General features: G+C 46.4%; 1 protein-coding gene across 6 annotated transcripts in view; it reads right to left on the bottom strand.

Moving 5' to 3' along the window:
* The window catches only part of Aknad1 (AKNA domain containing 1), a 43539-nt gene that overhangs the window by 8048 nt on the left and 16335 nt on the right, over nucleotides 1-19156 (bottom strand). For 4 of the 6 annotated variants that reach the window (XM_063282594.1, XM_063282593.1, NM_001044303.2 and 1 more), the window contains exons 7-10: nucleotides 12632-12750; nucleotides 4807-4904; nucleotides 1446-1568; nucleotides 1256-1363 (exon numbers count right to left, since the gene is read on the bottom strand). In XM_063282594.1, the coding sequence (XP_063138664.1) occupies nucleotides 1256-1363; nucleotides 1446-1568; nucleotides 4807-4904; nucleotides 12632-12750 (448 nt within the window). Of the gene's footprint in view, nucleotides 1-1251; nucleotides 1569-4806; nucleotides 4905-12631; nucleotides 12751-19156 lie in introns of those variants that run through there. The other 2 variants (NR_073134.1, XM_039103167.2) reach the window with 2 other exon arrangements.

Below are 19156 nucleotides of genomic sequence, written 5' to 3'. Positions count from 1 at the left end.
CTCACTTTGGGAAAATATGTCCAATTGAGGATTTGTCAGATGGGGAGGAGGGAGAGGAGCCTGACTAAATTGCTTAAGTGGCATTCTTTGGTCTCGGGCATTGACAGTTGTGAAACGTGAGAAACATTCTGCCTGGTGCTTGCCTCCGAGAGGAAGAATTCTAGAAGGATGGAGGAAAGGACTTCTCTGTTAGAGAAGTGGGTGTGCAATTAGATAAGATGGATGAAGCAAAGAAGTGCAGGCCGACAGGAGCCGGATGTAGATCTCTCCTGAGAGACACAGCCAGAATACAGCAAATACAGAGGCGAATGCCAGCAGCAAACCACTGAACTGAGAATAGGACCCCCGTTGAAGGAATCAGAGAAAGAACTGGAAGAGCTTGAAGGGGCTCGAGACCCCATATGTACAACAATGCCAAGCAACCAGAGCTTCCAGGGACTAAGCCACTACCTAAAGACTATACATGGACTGACCCTGGACTCTGACCTCATAGGTAGCAATGAATATCCTAGTAAGAGCACCAGTGGAAGGGGAAGCCCTGGGTCCTGCTAAGACTGAACCCCCAGTGAACTAGATTGTTGGGGGGAGGGCGGCAATGGGGGAGGATGGGGAGGGGAACACCCATAAAGAAGGGGAGGGGTAGGGGTTAGGGGGATGTTGGCCCGGAAACCGGGAAGGGGAATAACAATCGAAATGTAAATAAGAAATACTCAAGTTAATAAAGATGGAGGGGAAAAAAAAGTGGGTGTGAGTGGTTGCTGAATGAAACGGATGTAGCGTCTCCCTGTCCTCACAGCATCCTTGGGCCTTGCTTTTAGTACTTACCACATTGGCTTTGAGCTCTCCTTTCTTAGGTCCAAGTCCCTTTTAATTAGGAAGGTCTTGGGAGAGAGTTGCCCTGCCTTTTTGTGTCATCTCTATACATACATGTGGTGTTTCCACTTTCCCCTAAGATTGCAAATGTGTGCACTGGAAATTAACAACGTGTCTACGTGTATACTCTGGACACTGAGTAGGGAGAGTAATGGAGACAGCCATCGTTGGTTCAGAGTGTACGTTTGCCCCCGACTTAACTGGTACAGCACCTCTAACTTACACTGACAGCATTTCCCAGTTCCCAGCCCCTGCTCAGCCTCTCTGCCACCCCCAGGCAAACCTGAATTTCCTGTAAGTGCAGGAGACCCAGGCAGCCGCCTAGAGAGGGTGGGAAAATGTGGTTATTGACACAGACGGGGTCATACAGGAGACTACTTACAAGATGAAGAGATTTTATTTTCATGTAAGACATGAGACTGGACAAAGGTGAATCCTCCTCTGTGATTTAAGTCATCTTGTCCTGGAGTGTCATATCTATAATAAAATTCTGGAAGGGAAAGGTTGAAGAGACAGCCTGTAGCCTGGGAATCGTGACTGTGCCGACCCCTCCTGGAGCAAAGCCTTCTCACCTTTCGGTGGGTCTTCCTCGAAGACTCTCTGGGAGTTCTGCATCTTGTTGCCGTCCGCCTCACATTTGTTACTCTGCAGCCCAGTGCCAGAATCAGGTTGGAAGCTGGGCCCTGGATCAGAACCTAAAAAGGTAGCCAGAGTGTAGGTTTGTTAAACAGTCAGGTAAAGTGTGGAGTGTAGAGCGCCGGTGTGCTGGGCACATTGTGGCTATGGTGAGACCAGAGAAGACCAAGGTGTTTAGAAGTACAGGCCCAGGCAGGCATGAATCACAAATGGGGTGAGGGTGAAGACCTAGGGCTCACACCTGGCTCTGCCACTTATTAGCTGCGATGACTGAAATATCTACATTGATTCTTCATATCATTCATATGTATATATGTATATATGTGTGTATATATATATAAAACTATATATATATATATATTCTATTTATTTATTGAAGCAGGCTCCCCCTACATAGTCCTGGATATCCTGAAACTCACTCTGTAGACCAGACTGGCCTCAAGCTCACATAGATCCACCTGCTTCTGCCTTCCGAGTGCAGGGATTAAAGGGGTGAACCACCACACCCAGCGACTACTCGCTTTGAAAGATGGCACCTGGGTTAGGGTTTGGCAAAACAGCTGCCTGGCATACACAGTGCCCTGGGTTCCAGCTCAGAACTACAGGGAAAAGAAAGGTGCTGGTCTGAAATCCTTGGGTATGGGCTTGTGTCTAACAAAGCAGCAACGATAGTCTAATACCCGCCCCCATCCTTGCTGGTGAGGAAGCTGTCTGTCAAATATCAATGAGAAGCAGAATGGCCTATTGGAGGCTCCACTGAGTCTCCCTGTCAAAGACCACATGAGTGACCCTCTCTGGAGCCAGATCCTCTGGTCCCTAGTGAAAACCTTCAGGCAATCTCAGCCCTGACGCACATCCTTCTTGAGAACTCTGTGCCTGCCTGAACCTTTCGCTTGCTCCCAAATACCAGAGCCACAGAAAGTGCCAGGTAGATGGCTATTATTTGGAGCCATTAGTTCTGGGGGACATTGTTACCTAGTGGTAGGGAAGTAGTACACCAGGTCTCTGACCCAGTTAATTTCTCTGAGTTGTATTTCCTTACCAGTAAAATAAATATAATTCTCATCTTACAAAGGTGTTGTAATAATGAAAAGATACCACGTCAGTACCCTTTACAGTAACAACCAAAGGCTCATGGGGATGGAGAGCTAATTCAGAAGTTAAGAGCATTTGCTGTTCTCACAGAAGGGTGTTTGGTTCCCAGCGCTCACACGTGAGCTTACGACCATCTGTTACTCCAGTTCCAGGGGATCTGATGCCCTCTTCTGGCTTCCACCAGTGTGATATATGCGTGTGGTGTGCATAAACACACAGTCAAACACTCATACACATAAAAACAAGTAAGTCAGGCATGGTGGTGCATCCCTTTAATATCAGCATTTGGAGGCAGAGGTAGACAGATGTCTGTGAGTTTGAGGCCATCCTGATCTACATAGTGAGTTCCAGGACAGCCAGGGCTGTATAGAGAGACATGCCTCAAATAAATAAGTACATCTTAAAAAAAAAAAAAACTGTGGGGTTGGGGATTTAGCTCAGTGGTAGAGTGCTTGCCTAGCAAGCTCAAGGCCCTGGGTTTGGTCCCCAGCTCCGAAAAAAAAAAGAAAAGAAAAAAAAACTGTGTTCATATGTTTTTTTAATCTACTATATATAAGAACATAAATCATTTTATATACCATAAAGGCTGGCAGGTTACTAAAGCCCATAAAGCTACCACTTGGGAGACAGATCAGAAGTTCAAGGCTGACCTCAGATACGTAGAAAGTTTGAGGCCAGCCTGGGCCATATGAGACCCTGTCTCAAAACACAAAAGCCTTCCCCAGTAAGAAACCGCCATAGAATATTTAGTCCTGGCTGCAGATAGATTCGAGAAGGTATTTTGATATGTAAAGTGTCAAACATATCAGTGCCCACATCTTCCTAAGGCTAAATGAACAGTTCTGAGGATTTTTTTAAAAAAGTTTAAATTGAGACATTACAAATACTTTATTATTTGATATAAAAATAAAAATGGCTGGGCTGGGATGTGGGTCAGTGGCAGAGCACCTGCTTAGCATGTGTGAGGCCCCGAGTTGTGTTCAAGCCTCTGCACCATCAATGACAGCAACAGAAAGTGGGCAGGGTGCCACCTGCCTGTCATCCTAACTGCCTAACTGAAGCAGGAGAGTCCAGGAGTTTGGGGACAGCATAGGTAACATACAAGACATTCCCTTTGAAAAAGAAATAAACGTAATGAGTTCATCTTAACAAAACGATATATTTTCAGTTAAAAAAATTTTTTTTTCCAAAAAACGAAACCCAAGGCTAAGGAGAAGAGTCATTATCGGCATGTTACAATGCTGGCCTTACATCCCTACAATACAATTGAGAAAAGGAAAGACCCTCCTTGAAAGGGCTTTGAAAATTCCTGGTATAAGCATCAAGTTTAGCGAGCGTTCAGTCCATGAAGCCTATTAGTTGAAGATGTAATGTATGTACATGCGCGTGGTGTGCGCGCGTGCGAGTGTATGTATGCATACTCAGGCGTCCGTGGAGACCAGAACAGGCGAGCCTCCCAAACTTGAGTGCTGGGAACCAAACCCTGATCCTCTGCGAGACCAGTAAGTATTCATCACTGCTGAGACACCTTTCCAGTCCTCCAAAGCTCCTATTTGAAAATATACAATCCCCAGAGAAGTAAATTCAGAACCAAGTGGGATCTAACAGGATGCTGAGTGCCCTCAAGGCTCTGGGCACGGGGAGCATGCGCATAAGCACGCAGTGTCAGCTCTCTGGCCTGCACTTCAGCTCAGCTATGAGGAACTGATGCGGGCAAGCTCAGAAGCTGCCTGAGCAGGCAGGCCTCTGGGTCACCGCTCTATCACCCTCGGCGGCTTGGCCAGGGTACGTTTCTCAGCTTTAAACCGTCTACAGAGCAACGCTCCTATGACTAACGTCGTGGAGTCTCACATACTCGTGCCCTCTTTGCCTGCTCCTGCCCCCAGCTCTCTTTGCCTCTGTGTAATGCATGGGGATGAGTCAGCAGCACCCACCACAAGGCTGGTAAGCTTGCCAGGTGCATTTATGGGTCCAGCTCAGAGCCAGTGCCGGGCATAGTCTAGAAGCATGTGTTGGATTTTACTCTGCTTAACCACTCCCTAAACAGCCCATTACAGTTCTTCGCTTTTTGAAAAAGGGAAACAAACACCATTCTAGTCAAATGTCATGCTATCACAATGGCAGATGGCTAGCTGGGACTCACAGCAGATCGAACAGAGAGGGATCATTAACAACTCCATACACCCAACCCCTCCAGCTTACTGAGAGGCCAGTCTTGGTGTGGTGTTTTTTCGTGGTTGCTACTGGAAAACTTCCCACAGTTGGTCCTTCTGTGTCCCCTCTTCTCCATTTTCTGTTTCCTTAATAAAATAAATAAGGTCTCAGAATTTTAGTACTAGTGTGGGTAAACTGAAGACTTAAATTTCTCTGGTATTCTCCAGGCTGGTGAGATAGTTCAGTGGGTAAGATTGCTTGCCACCAAGCCTAATGGCTTGTTTGATCCTCAGAACCTACATCGTGTAGGTAGAAAGCTGATATCTACAAGTTGACCTCTGACCTTCACATATAGGGCATGGCACATGCCTACACACACACACACACACACACACACACACACTAATGTAAAAAGAATACACATTTAAAGAGGAATTTGCAGTACAGAATTATAACAATTGGTGTTTTCTTCATAATATATCAAAATCGTTGTGCAAGTGTGTGGTGTGCTGTGTTTTGTGGATTTTTTGTTGGTTTTATTTTTCAGGTGAGATCTCACACTAATTAATCCAGGCTGCCCTATAACAACAATTCTCCTGCCTCCAACCTTCAGTACTGAGACCATCACACCTGCCTAAGAACAATTATTGTTTGGGGAATAAGGCACACTATACATGGCTATACATTAATTAGCACTGGTTCGGGGAAGAAAACACGTTATACATTAGCACTGGTTCAAATGGCTCTAAGTACAAACTAAACAGAGTCCAGCAAGGTGGGTTTTGTCTGAGGGGTTAATGGCTAGGAACCTAAAGTTCACTTAATAGCATTTGGCCACCAGGGGGCATCAGAGGACACAATTACTATCTGGAGCCGTCTTTGGCCCTTGTAGTTTAAGCCTCCCTCCACACAGACTCTAACTCCTCCAAAAGAATTTTAATTAATAACAGCTCTTAACAACTCCCTTGCTCAGCCCTGGGATACAGTAAAAGCCCCTGGAGGGGAGTGCACGTTCTAGCGTGAAAGGCACGGCGTCTAGGACATCATGGGACAGATGGGGCTGGCTTGCCCAGGGCTAGTTGAAGAACTTGGAGCTTTGCTGAACAAGCACTTTCCCTCCCTCCAGCTGTGCCAAAGTCCGACTGTAGTCGGAGAGAGGACCCCATTTGGGGTTTCGGGGATGGGACTGGAAAGCCAGGCCCTTTCCAGCTGCCTGCTACTCTTGGAAAAACATGTCCTCCTCGTGAGTCATATATTTCCTCACACCTCATTTTCTGTCTCCACCCTCTGCCGCTGAGGCCTGTCAACATCTGCTCTCTGAATGGGAAGCTTGGATATCGTTCAAGGGAGTTCAGGCCAACGCATCGATTACATTTCTCTGCTGCTTTTAGACTGCTCTCCGCACTCAGATCTGGCCAAAATGAAGAGCCCAGAGCAGTTCTCCTGGAGAAGGCCATTTTCCAGCAAGACAAAGCAGCTAACATTTACTCTCCCATCCCAAGGCCTGCATCGGAAACAGCACTTGGATGTATATTAATGTATCCCACCAGGATGTTTACACTTACACAGTTCACAGTGGGTGTATCATTGGGCTTTGTGAGGACAGCACAGCTTTCTGGTCAGTGACTAATTCCTCAGGACTATTACAGAGATTTCGATTCCAGTTCCCAAGTCATGTTGTATACAGTGGCTTCCCACAGCGAAGCCGCAAAGTCGCCTGTGTGATCCTACACTTTCTTCCCACCTTCTTGGTACTTTAATGCTCAATTGAATTTTTTTTTCGAGTCAGAGTCTCATCATGGTGCTGTGTAGACCAAGCTGACCTCTAACTCAGATCTCCCTACCTCTCCTAAGATTAAAGGTGTGGCCCCACGCCCAGCAATCAAAATCTTTTATAAATGTCAAAGTATTTCATTAGGCCTAATAAAAATCTTTTTTTAAGGATCCCAAATCTGGATTGCTAGTTAATTCAATCCACTAAAAATCGCAAGGCCGGTCTGCCCAGGTGAGTAAGGCTCGGGGGTGCTCTGTGTTTAAGGGACCGCTCAGAGGTGAAGACAGACCCAAAGGCTTGAAGCTCTCACTAGTCCATGCCAGGCAATGCATGGGGCTCTGGAGCCCAAACCCACGCTGTTTCTTTTTCTAGGGGCAGAACCGTAATAAAGCTCTCATGACAGGTGGCTCCCGTGGAAAATGGCTCTCTGACAGGAAGCCAAAGTCCTCCAGACCTTGTCACTTACTCTTATCGGAGCTGCTTATGGACTTAAGCAGTGCTTACAAAACAGTTCGTCCCTCCTTGACTCTTGACCTTTCCAGGTAAAGCTGCCCAGGAAAAGCACTAGGAAATGGGGCCTCTCCTGACTGATAGGCGCTATAAACAAATGTCCTGAAGCCACCCACATAGGCCAGCCGGTGCTCCAAAGGGTGTTTCAAAGCGGTACTGACTTCCCTTAGGGTTTATAGCTTACAGCTTGTTAATGCCGGAGGATTTCTTCCTTAGGAATTCAAAGGTCTGCCCAGAGAAGAGGAATGGGGCTTGCTTCCAGTGAAACCCAATAGGAAAGAAAGACTCTGTGTGTGTGTGTGTGTGTGTGTGTGTGTGTGTGTGTGTGTGTGTGTGTCACATGAAGGAGTGTGTCAATGGCAATGTAAGCAGAGACCGCTCTTCACCTTATCTCCTTGAGGCAGGGTGTCCCGGATGAACTGGAAGGCTGGCCGACCTTCTGGGAGAGCTGTCGATGTGGATGTGGCAGAACACTTGTGTAGCCTTGATTCATTTTATCCTTGCAACAAAAGAAAATCCCTACATCTTCCCAAATCTGTTCATCCTGGGGTGGAGGGTGGAGGGCTTTGAAAGCAAGGTGAGCATGGGGGAAGGGAAAGTATTCTCTCTCAACTGCACTCCAGATTTCAAAGTATTTTTTTTTTTTTTGGGGTTCTTTTTTTCGGAGCTGGGGACCGAACCCAGGGCCTTGCGCTTCCTAGGTAAGCGCTCTACCACTGAGCTAAATCCCCAGCCCCTCAAAGTATTTTTGAAGGAAGAAGGAAGCTTCCTTTTCATCAACCAGGCCAGAAGAGGTTCTGTCCACAGTGAGACGTCAGAGCTAAGGAGGAGCTCACAAGGACGCCAGGAGCCCCCGCTCCTTCCTCAGGTCCCCCTGGGCTCTTCTTCCTGTCCGTAAGAGTTGCCTGGCAATTGTCTCTGGTCCTGATGTGGCCAGGTCATCCAAGTCTGAGCTGTGTGCTGAACTGCATATGCTTTGTGGCCCAGGAGAATCCAGTGATAGTGGATACCAGCTAAACCAAGCCGCTGGCAGCTACTGAAGCCTGGACCAAGGGGCTGGGCCCTCACCTTGAAAATCTGCCATTGCTGGTTCTTTACTTCAGAGAGCATCAAAATCCTTGAAGTTTTTAAAATATGAACACACCTTACCCCACCTACCGTGCCAGCACTGCTAGGAGGGGCTAGTTCTGTAGGAGCCATGCTTGGAAGTCTCCCTGTCTTCTGATGAGCGTTTCCCTAAGGCAGCATACGCCCGAGTATGTGCAGCAGGATCCTTGGTTGAACATTGGCCAACTTGGGTCTTTCTCTGCTCTCCGTGGTGAGCAAAGTCTGGGGCTGGGGAGATGGCTCAGTGGGTAAGAATACTTCCCATTCAAACATGAGGATCTGAGCTTGGATCCCCAAACCCCTACCATATGCATGGTATGGCTACAGGTGTCTGTATCCCTAGTATTTACAGGGGTGTGTGTGTGTGTGTGTGTGTGTGTGTGTGTGTGTGTGTGTGTCCGTCTGTCTGTGGGTCTGTGTGTGTGTATGTGTGTCTATCTGTCTGTCTGTGGGTCTGTATGTGTATGTGTATGTGTGTCTATCTGTCTGTGCATGGGTGTGTCTGTCTGTGTGTCTGTCTGTGTGTCTGTCTGTGTGTCTGTATGTGTGTGTGTATGTGTGTGTGTGTGTGTGTGTGTGTGTGTATGTGTCACATGCCACAGCACATCTGTGGGGGTCAGAAGACAAGCTGCAGGTGTCCCTCCCCACCCTCCACCTTGCAGAGACAGGTCCCTCTTGTTCCTGTGGATGTTCTGTGTAGTCCAGGCTAGCTGGCCAGCCCAGGCCACTCTCCTGTCTCTGCTTCCCATCTCTCTGTAGGAAAGTCACTACATCTGTCCTTTGACATGGGTTCCAGGGATCAAACTTGAGTTGCCAGGTTTACACACTTAGCACTTTTACCCACTGAGCTATTTCTGAACTCCAGAAGATAAGTTTTAAACCAGTGTGACCACGAGCTACTCCAGCCCAAAGCTGATTTTGGTTTTTGGCTTTTGTTTATTTTCCAAAGAAACGTATTCATAGTGAATTAATACAAGATGTAGGGGCTACCTGTATCCTAAATGCTGGAAACACACTTAAACACTGTAAATACATACAACAGCACAACGGGCTGAAGCCCCTGCCATGTAGTTTGACCGTGGCCCTACTCTTCATATAAACAGAACATAAGGGTCCCTTTTCCTCCATTATAAACAGCGTTGATCCAAGCATTACTGACCATGTAGGTTTTTCCACATTCTGAATTACTTCCCGAGGAAACATCTGGGCCAAAGGTTCTGAATGTGTTTGTGTGATGACACATTTGCCAGAGTGCTGTCTACACGTTTCTCGGTTGGATCACACAGCTGCCAACGGCGTGGGCGGCTCAGCTTGGCCACACGTTTTTCTTACCAAGAATTATCACTTGAAAGTGTTTTCCCTCATTTAAGGTGGGGGTGGGGGAGCAGTGTTGCTTAGCATCTTTCCTAGTGTTAAAAGAGGCGAATGCTTTCCTTAGGGTCACTTTTTGGTTTTCTTTCCAACTTACAACCTTTTAGTTCACATCCTATTTGCTCATTCATTTTCTTTTGAAGGGCTTCATTTTTGTTATTTTTTTTCCTTTGTGGCAACAACTACAGTGTTTGATTTCCCACTGCGTTTCCAGATGCTTCTCAGACAGCCTTCTCTGTGACTCTGCACTCCAGCTCCCACACCTCCACTCTAGTGATGAATACAACTGACACAGAGAACATCTTAGGGTCGTCACAGAAGGGAGAATTGCCGAACTGTGATTGCCCCTTTACTGCTCGGCTCATGAGCTCTTGATCCCAATTGTGCTTTCTTTGTCAGAGCACTGAACAGAATAACGATTTCCACACCAGTGTTACACGCTCTTCCTATTTTCTTAACCATCTGTCTTCAAAAAAATAATAACAGGTTTTGGTGCTACAAATGTAGTTACAGGGTTGGTGTCCAAGAGAAATTGTGAACAGCCAATAAACAAATGAACACTGGTGAATTTCACAGTCAAAAAAACGAACCAGGTTTTACTTCCCAGCTGAGCAAAGGTTAGGAAGAAAAGACTGTTGGGTGGACTGAGGTAAGAAGGCGGGCATTCCCGTGTAGGGCTGAGTCCTGCCCATGGTCCCTACCTGCTTCATGAGAAGGTTCTGTGTGCACTGGGATCCTTCCTGTGCAATGCTAACAAAGATGTGATTCTAAGAAACTAGTCAACCCTGGACCTAAGCTTGCAAGCGACATGATGCTACCTGAAAAAAGCCATGTGATGGGGCTGGGGATTTAGCTCAGTGGTAGAGCGCTTACCTAGGAAGCGCAAGGCCCTGGGTTCGGTCCCCAGCTCCGAAAAAAAAGAACCAAAAAAAAAAAAAAAAAAAAAAAAAGCCATGTGATGTGAAGGGCACTTTCAGAGGGGAAAGGCTGCACACCACAGACTTGACTTTTCTCAGGGAAATTTTTGAGAAAAGTTCTTACTATATATATCCCTAGCTGGCTCAGAACTCACTTGTGTACACCAAACTTACAGCAATCCTCCTGCCTCGCTTTCCAAGTGTTAGGATTACAGGAATACGTTACCCTTCCTGGCTGGGATTTTTCTCTATACTTTTCCACTTTCTGATTATTTCTGTAATAGGTACATTATTAATTTGTTTGTTGTTTTTTGAGACAGGCTGTTCCATGAAGCCTAGGCTAGTCTTGATCTCCTGATCCTCCTGCCTCTACCTCCCAAATGTTGGGCTTGTATACATGCACTACCACACCCGGGTCTCATATTTATAATTTTGAAAAGAATGTTTTTCCCTCCCATCTCTCTCTCTCTTCTTTTATTACCATTACACTTACAGAGGCATCCCTGTACTTAACATTTAAACTACATTCACCATAGCAGGATGGAGGTTCCCTCCAACCATTTGGGAGACCTTGGTTTTATTTCTTGTCATTTGTCCCACGTATGCCTCACCTTTCTAAAGTATTTCTCCTCAGCAAAAAGTCTTTTCAAACCCAGGCTCCCGATCAACACAATTATTGCATCATCATCATCATCATCATCATCATCATCATTATTATTATTATTATTATTATTATTATTTTCTGCCTGTTATAATTAGGGCTGGTTGCAAATTACAGTCCTATGGGAAGAGGGACTCTAAACTGAGAAGATGCCTCCATCAGACTGGTCGGTAGGCAAGCTGGTAGACCATTTTCTTGATTAATGATTGATGTGGGAGGGCCCAGCCCACTTGGGACGGTGCCATCTCTGGGAAGGTGGTCCTGGGTGAGACATACATATATATATATATATATATATATATATATATATATATATATATATATATACACACACACACACACACACACACACACACACACACACACACACACACACACATGATATGCTGGGTAGCCCACGAGGAGCAAGCCAGTAAGCAGCATTCTTCCATGGTCTCTGTATCTGCTCCTGCCCTGACTTCCCTCGATGATGGACTGCAGTCTGTGAGGTGAAACAAGCCCTCCCCTCCTCCTTGATCACGGTCTTTATCACAGCAATAGACATCCAACCACAATTCAGATCCAGGGTACTTACTTCATCCAGGAATTCCTGATTCATTCACAGGGAAGTGACCCCTAGACCTTTGTTATTCAAATGGCTATCTCCAGATGGGAACAATAAGATGAGGACCAGAGAACGTGGGAAGCCCTGGTCTAGGTCCAGGTACCCCCCAAGTTCCTCCAGAACTGAAAGGGTGGGGAACACTTCTAGCTGCAGTGCTACCTCAGGTTGCCCACAAGGTCTAGAGCCTGGGGCAGAGGTAGGGCTCAGTGGGAACTGAATCTAGAATGCTGAGGCCCTGGGGTCAATGCCTAGCCAAGTCATGCACAGGGTTTTGGGATTTGAGGGTTTGAGCACTGGGGTTGAACCCAGGCCGTTGCATGCTAACTCTGTGCTTCACTCCTAAATCACACCCCCAGTCTTTTCCACTTGTTAAAAATCCTGAATCAGGTGCTCATGAAGTTGCCCTGGCTGGCCGGAAACTCATACTGCAAACTGGGTAGGCCTTGGATTTGGGACCCATCTGCTTCGGCCTCCAGAGCAGCTAGAATTGCAGGCATGCACCATGGCAACAGAAAGTTTCCAGGTGACACTTGAGGGACCACAGCAGCCTAATGGCTGTTCGAGCTGTCCAATTCTGGGCAGCTACCACCATACTTGACCTATTTCGGTAAATATATGGGCCTTTTTGTTTTTGTTTTTGTTTTTAGTTTTGGTTTCAATAAAAAGGAAGAAAAGTCAGTGTGCATGTTAACAATTCTGAATTTTCTTCTCCAGCTGATGGAAGGCCCATGGGAATTTAATTCAGTGCTCCTCGACCCATGGAAGGAGCCACATTGTGTGAGTGTCCTGCAGCTACTCGACCTTTGTCATTCTTTGCTGTGTGGCACTCTCACCCTCTGCCTCTGGCCTGTGTGGCTAGATGTAGGCAGACCCCCACCCTTACCCCATCATATGTCAGGCTTGATACGAAGTGGCAGGGGAGGACTCACATCTTTGGGGTCAGCTCACTGAGCTCCTTGGAGGTGGCCTCTCCCCTTGGCAGCCCTTTCACCTCACGTCCTTGTGAGCCCCAGGGCTCTGGAAGACAGCCAACATGTTCCTTGGTCATCTGCACAAACACACAGAAGGCCCCATTAGGCAGAGAATGACTCAATGAAGTCTGAACCTAAACACTTCAGGTGCTTTTACTTCCTGACGCTTGCCCTAGACTCTTCACCTAGCTGGGGTCTCACTCCCCTCAGGATTTAGTTTAAATGTCCCTGGCCACCATCTGTCCCTTAGGACGCTGGCCTCCCACGCTTAGCTTTGGTCATATCCCATTACTTAATAGGCATGACAAGCTAACACCCAATATGCTTACTCAGATTCCTGCCCTGTTTTAAGTCCCTTTCATACATTAACTCATTTAAATGTGCTAACAACCCTGCCAGGCAGGCACTATTATCCCCATTTTCCAGAGGAAGAAACTGAGGCTTAGAAAGGTTGCATAACTGGCCCAAGATCACAAAGCAGATAAATGATGGAACGGATATTTGAACTGAGTTGGTCCGGCTTTAGAGTCATGCAGAACGTACTTATTATCATTACCCCTTGAAGCCCTTTATCATCCTGCCATTCTGATTCCGTTTGCTAAGTATGACTTCCTCACAGAGGCAGATGGTAGGTGATTTTTGGTCCTATCCTATATTCATAGAAAAGTGCCTAGCATTCACCAATCACTGCTATAAGAATGGATAAACTACTTCATGCACGGTGTTATCAGTAGACTTAGGGCTACACATTGGGCTTGCGGGCGTCATCACTTCATAACAGTTGCTGAGAACAAAGTTGCCAAGGCAAATCCAGGCTTGTTGGGCAATGGCTGGGCTTACTCAGACTCCCTCCCACTGCCCTAAAGTTAACTCAAGTTCAGGCCCAGCAGGGTACCATGCCAGCATCTCGTGGAGCGCCAAGATACGAGCTTCCGATATGCAGTCCTCACATCATGTCTGGTATTTAGGATAAAGCTGGACTCGGGCTAACAGTCTACAAAGCTGGGGCAAGGAAGCCTGCTCGGTACTAGGGGCACAGAGATGGCAACCTTCGAAGCTGGGCTTTGGATAAGTGAGGCTTTGCCAGGGAGCAGGGGCCTGAGGAAGCAGACATATTTCCATGCAGGATTTATGTTTACGTGATGTCTTGGCTCTAGCCAATAAAAGTCCCATTCAGATTTCGAATCTCCACTTCAGGCCGGGTCTTCAATACCGTAGGGAACTGAAGAGAACTGAAGGCAGCAATTTGCCTGACTCAGTTTCTCTGAATGTTAATGGAGACTGAGTCATGCTGACAGTCGAGGCTACAAAGACAAAAGGCTCCGTTGGGTGTGGTAGCTCACGTAAGTCTGCAGTCCCCGCACTCTGCAAGTGTGAAGATATCCTCGTCTTTGTGCTAAGTTCAAGGACAGCCGGACTACACAGTAAGACCCTGTCATTAAAGATTTTTTTTTGAACAAGGATTGGGAGGATGCTCAGCCGATAAAGTGCATGCCTTTAGTGTAAAACCTAAAATCCAAAAATCGTAGAAATCCACTGGTGGCTGATTCTCAACCATGTGCAGGAAATGCAAAAGAACTGGGAGACAGAATATGGAGATGAGGGCAGCATCACTTTACTGAGCTTGCCTTTTATTTAAAAGAGGGAGCATAGGGGTTGGAGAGCTGCCTCAGCAGTTGAGAGCACTAGCTGCTCTCACAGAGGAACTGAGTCTGATTTGATTCCCAGCACCCACATAACTTGGTTCATCTTAACTCCGGCTCCAAGGAGATTCTATGCCTCTGGCCTCCCAGGGTACCTGCAATCAAGTACACATATCCACACAGACATGTCCACATAACTAAAAATAACTTTTTAAAGAGGGAGTATAATGTTATAAAGAGGAAGCAGCTTGCTCAGGCATCATCCATGAGAGTTTTGTGATTCATCCCACCCAGCCAGCTCTTCAGTGGTTTGTCATTTTGAACTGCAGCATTGGATCCTAAGCTAATGAAGTCTTTCAAAAATTAACACTTGAAATAGCTTCCAATCCTGAGAAGCTGGCTCCATTTTAAACGATATGACTCACGAAGCTTTGGCAAGCCGAGAAGGATCAAAACAGAATCCGGCATGTCCCTGAGTTGGGAGGCATACACAGCCTTCCTCCTGGTGCCATGTTAGGCTGTTGGCAGCTGTATTACCTCATCTGAGGCTGAAGAGGATAGGAATGCTACAATTTCTGGGAAGACTGTCGAGCCCCCAGGAAGAGAGGGGCCCTAGTACACTGCGTGTGTCAGCTTTCCCTTCAATGTATTGTAGCAACATCTCCAACTTGAAAATGTCACCTTCCACCGCTCTGAGTAGACAAAAACAAACAGTACAGTCAGCCTTCCAACCTGGGACACCAGCTCATCAATAGGACCCTGGGCTGTGCTATTGATGGCAGTAAGGAAACGATACATCTATCTGCCCTGAGTGGCATCCTGTTTAGAGTTTCATCCCAGTGCTCCAGGCACTAATCCTCACTCACTGCTTCCAACATCTCCGCTCTACGGCATGATAGACCTAGTGCTTCCCTGGATCTGATGATGTCAAGGTCCCTCAGGTTTGCTTTACCACCACCACCACCATCACCATCATCACCACCACTACCACCATCACAACCTCCACCATCACCACCACCACCACCACCATCACAACCTCCACCATCACCACCACCACCACCATCACCACCACCACCACCACCATCATCATCATCATCATCACTGTTATTTGTATGTGTGTGTTTCTGTGGCTGTGTCCAAGTGTGCCACAGCACTTGTGTGGAGGTCAAAGGACAACTTGTGGGAGCTGGTTCTCTCTATCTGCAGGTTCCGGGTTATAACCTTAGGTCGTCAGGCTTGACAATATATGCCTTTACATGCTGAGTCATCTGGCCAGCTGCTAAGGAGGATGTTCGTTCCTTGAGTTCAATGCTAAGTCTTTCTGATGAGTTGTTGAAAGGGACCCCAGTTTTGCATTGAGGATCAAACCCAAGTGAGCCTCAGTGGAAGTGGTTCTCAGTGAGCCACACCCTCCCCCCCTACTCTCACAGTTCTAAAAGCTGGGATTCTGAGGAAAGAATTATTATATAAACATTATAGGAGGGTAAATAAAAATCTACAATCTAATTAACAAGTCTTTTATTAATCTCTGTACATATTTATATAAAGTAATATTTTATCCAACACTCATCTAAATAACTTTGGATTAAGTTGGAAATAGAAAATGGGAGTCAGAGCTGGCAAGATGGCACAACAGGTAAAAGTACTTGCTATGCAAGCCTGGCAACTTGAGTCACTGAGTGAAAAGCTAGATGCCCGTGACGACTCACAGCTATAATCCCAGAACACTAGAACACCTGCAGTGAGACTGGAGCATCATCCAGAGCCTTCAGACCAAGTAGCCTGACACAGACATGGACTCACCCAAGGAGGAGGAGAAAACCAACACCCACAAGTTGCCCTCTGACCTCCATGTGCATGCCATGACACTCATGTATGGATATTCACACATAGGCACACACACACACACACACACACACACACACACACACACACACACACTCTTAAAAAAAATGGAAAATGGAGACCAGAAGAGACCATAACTTCGGAACAAGAAGTGAAGGTGATGACAGTTCAGGGGTAAAGTGCTTGCCTAGGAAATCAGTCACTTTTCTGAGGCTGGGATAAAATACCATGACCAAGACAACTTACAGAAGGAATGGTTTACTTGGGCTTACGGTTCCACAGGGATAGAGTCCGTCATGGGGGCAAACAGCAAGTGTGGTAGCCAGAGCACGAACAACAACAAGAAGGGAACCAGGGATAACATAAGTCTTAAACTCTCAAAGCCTGCCTCTAGGGTGCAAGGCTGCACCCCCTAAATCTCCCCAGAGAAACAGAGCCACCCTCTGGGGACCAAGTGTTCAAATATGTGACCTGTGGAGGACATTCTATTCCAGCCATCACACGTAGCCTACACAAGGCCAGAGGCAAGCCCCGGTGGGAATAACAACCAAGATGGAGAGCAGCCCCCCCAGGTGGTGTAAAGTAGGGGGCTCGAGGACACGCCTGGACAATAGATGGTAACTGAAGGGAAAGGAGACAAGGAGATATAGGGAATAAATTCTGGGGGAAGTTCATGACGTTTCTGTAAAGTGGAAGACAAGATTGTATTCTGGAAATATCAGGGAAAGGGATTTATGCAGGTAGACGCAGGTCTTGACTCCAGATTCTTCTGATAATGTGTAAAAAATGCAAACACATTGTATTTATCCTAATGAGCAAGACACATCAGAGCCTAAAGTTATTTTTGCATATTAATTTGTGTGTACGTGTGTGTGCGTGTGCAAGTGTGTGATGTGTGTTGCTAGGACTTTGTAAATGCTAGGTTACTAGGTGCACTGTCACTGAGAAACCTTCTGTTTTTCAAATGTATTTATGCATCTCTTTACTTGAGATGATGCCTCATGTAGCCCAGGCTGGCCCGGAATTCACGGAATAGCTGAGGATGACCTTGAACTGCTAAGCCTTTTGTTTCTGTCTCCCAAATGCAGGGTGATTGGTGCATGCAACTGTAGCTGCTCCATTTTGACTTTGAGATGGGATCTTATGTAGCCCAGCCTGACCTTGAACTCACTATGTAGCTAAAGCTGGCTTTGAACTCTGGATCCCATCTCCCTCTCCTGGGTGCTGAGATTGCAGGTGTGCAACAACACCACACCTGGCTTCAACAGTAATGTGGTTTTAATAAAGGTGCATGGCTGAAGAAGCAAGGGATTACTCAACAGGTTTGCCGATTTCTTGTCCTTGCAGAGACACATCATCCACATTAGCCATTGGGTGGATCCTAGATGATTCTGTACTCTGCAAGACCCTGAAGTTTCATAGGCTGCCACTCCTTGCCCTGTTAGCTCACAGAAGACTGAGAGCTCCTCTTGAGCTATCGGCCCTTGTTTGTCCTGATGTGGCTTCAAGTAAGTGTGGGGAGAGACTTGGTCCCTCCCTTAGCCCAGCAAGAGCGCTTCTCCCGTATATGGGATATAATTGCAGTTCAAACTCTTTTGATTTATATTCATGCCAGACACAGTGTGGTTGTAGCTAGGATATAAATAAACATTGTATAACTTTGGTCTCAATGTGGACGGAGGCCTGTCTTGAAAATGGCTGCCAAAATGAGTGATTCCTTGGAAAACAAATATACTTACTCTCTTATATATAGAAAAAGAGCCTCTGGGGGGAAAACCAACACTAAACTAATTGCTACTGGCTAATTACGTAATATTGACCTAAGGTAGACAGCATTCATTTATTTTTCTAAAAACTGAAATGAGGCCTCAGGGAAAAAATTACCTCAGGATGCTGTTTCCAAACAAGAATTGTTAAAATATTTTGGCACTGAGATTTCCTGTTAAAATGTTGTGAGTGGAAAGAGCTGGACTTGACACATATTAAACCTACTCAATGGATTCCTTTAATTCGTACCAGGAGGTTAAAGAAAGCAAACCCAGCCTGGAGTTCTGCAGGGAGCTTTAAAATCATGTGGAGTGAAGAGAGAAGAGAAAGACTCCTTTAAAATGGAAAGTTCACGTGAGTGTGAATCCAAGTATCTACTGTGGCAACGAAGGCCATTGTTTAACTTTTGTCAGGATCTCTGGGTCCCTCACCCGGAGTCTAAGCCGTCTACTGAATGGCTATCCCATTTGCATCGTGGAAAGTTGAAAACTTAAAAGTCAAGCTACCTCAAGTCAGTACTAACTGTGTACCCTCAATAGATCGTAGCTGCTGCTACTGCAAATTCCTAATGATATAGAAGTCACTAGGCATTGTGTCACACACCTTTAATCCCAGAACTTTGGAGGCAGAGGCAGAAGGATCTCTGTGAGTTCAAAGTCAGCCTTATCTTTAAAAAAACAATACTAAAAATGAACAAACATGGCTCTGGAAACTTACGGACGATTAGATATACATGTGGCTGACCTGGTGAGTGTTTTCCATTTTCTCCCTATAGCTGCCCTCTGTCTTTCTCTGCAGGAGGCCGGCCCTGGCTCCATTACACTATCAGGAGCCTTCTACTCTGGCTTCGGTTGGTTTTTGTCAATAGAAGATAGCAGCAGGAGAGAGGAGCTGGGGAGAGTCCTGACTTCTCTGATTGTCCCATCCGTGTGCCATCACACATTGGCTACATCCTTCTACTGAAAGTCACAGGAGTCCTCAGCTACTCCTGCAGCTGCAGCTCCTCCTTCAGGCCAGGGGGTGAAGAAGCTCTCTCTCAACGAGGGGCAAGGTAGAGTTCTCGGTGAGCATGAATGTCCAAGAGAAGAAGAATCAGACACCGAGAGCCACAGGTAAAAAGTGAGGGCTAGCCGTTGGGAGCGGGAGGCAGGAAAATGGCAGTGAAAGCTAGGAGAGAAGATGAGGTGGTCAAAATAAAGAGGGTGAGAAAACGAGAAAGCAGGCATGG

Source organism: Rattus norvegicus, chromosome 2 (genome assembly GCF_036323735.1).
Source record: "Rattus norvegicus strain BN/NHsdMcwi chromosome 2, GRCr8, whole genome shotgun sequence".
NCBI lineage: Eukaryota > Metazoa > Chordata > Mammalia > Rodentia > Muridae > Rattus > Rattus norvegicus.
The sequence above is the reverse complement of the archived record's forward strand: the minus strand, read 5'-3'. Positions and strand labels throughout refer to the sequence as shown.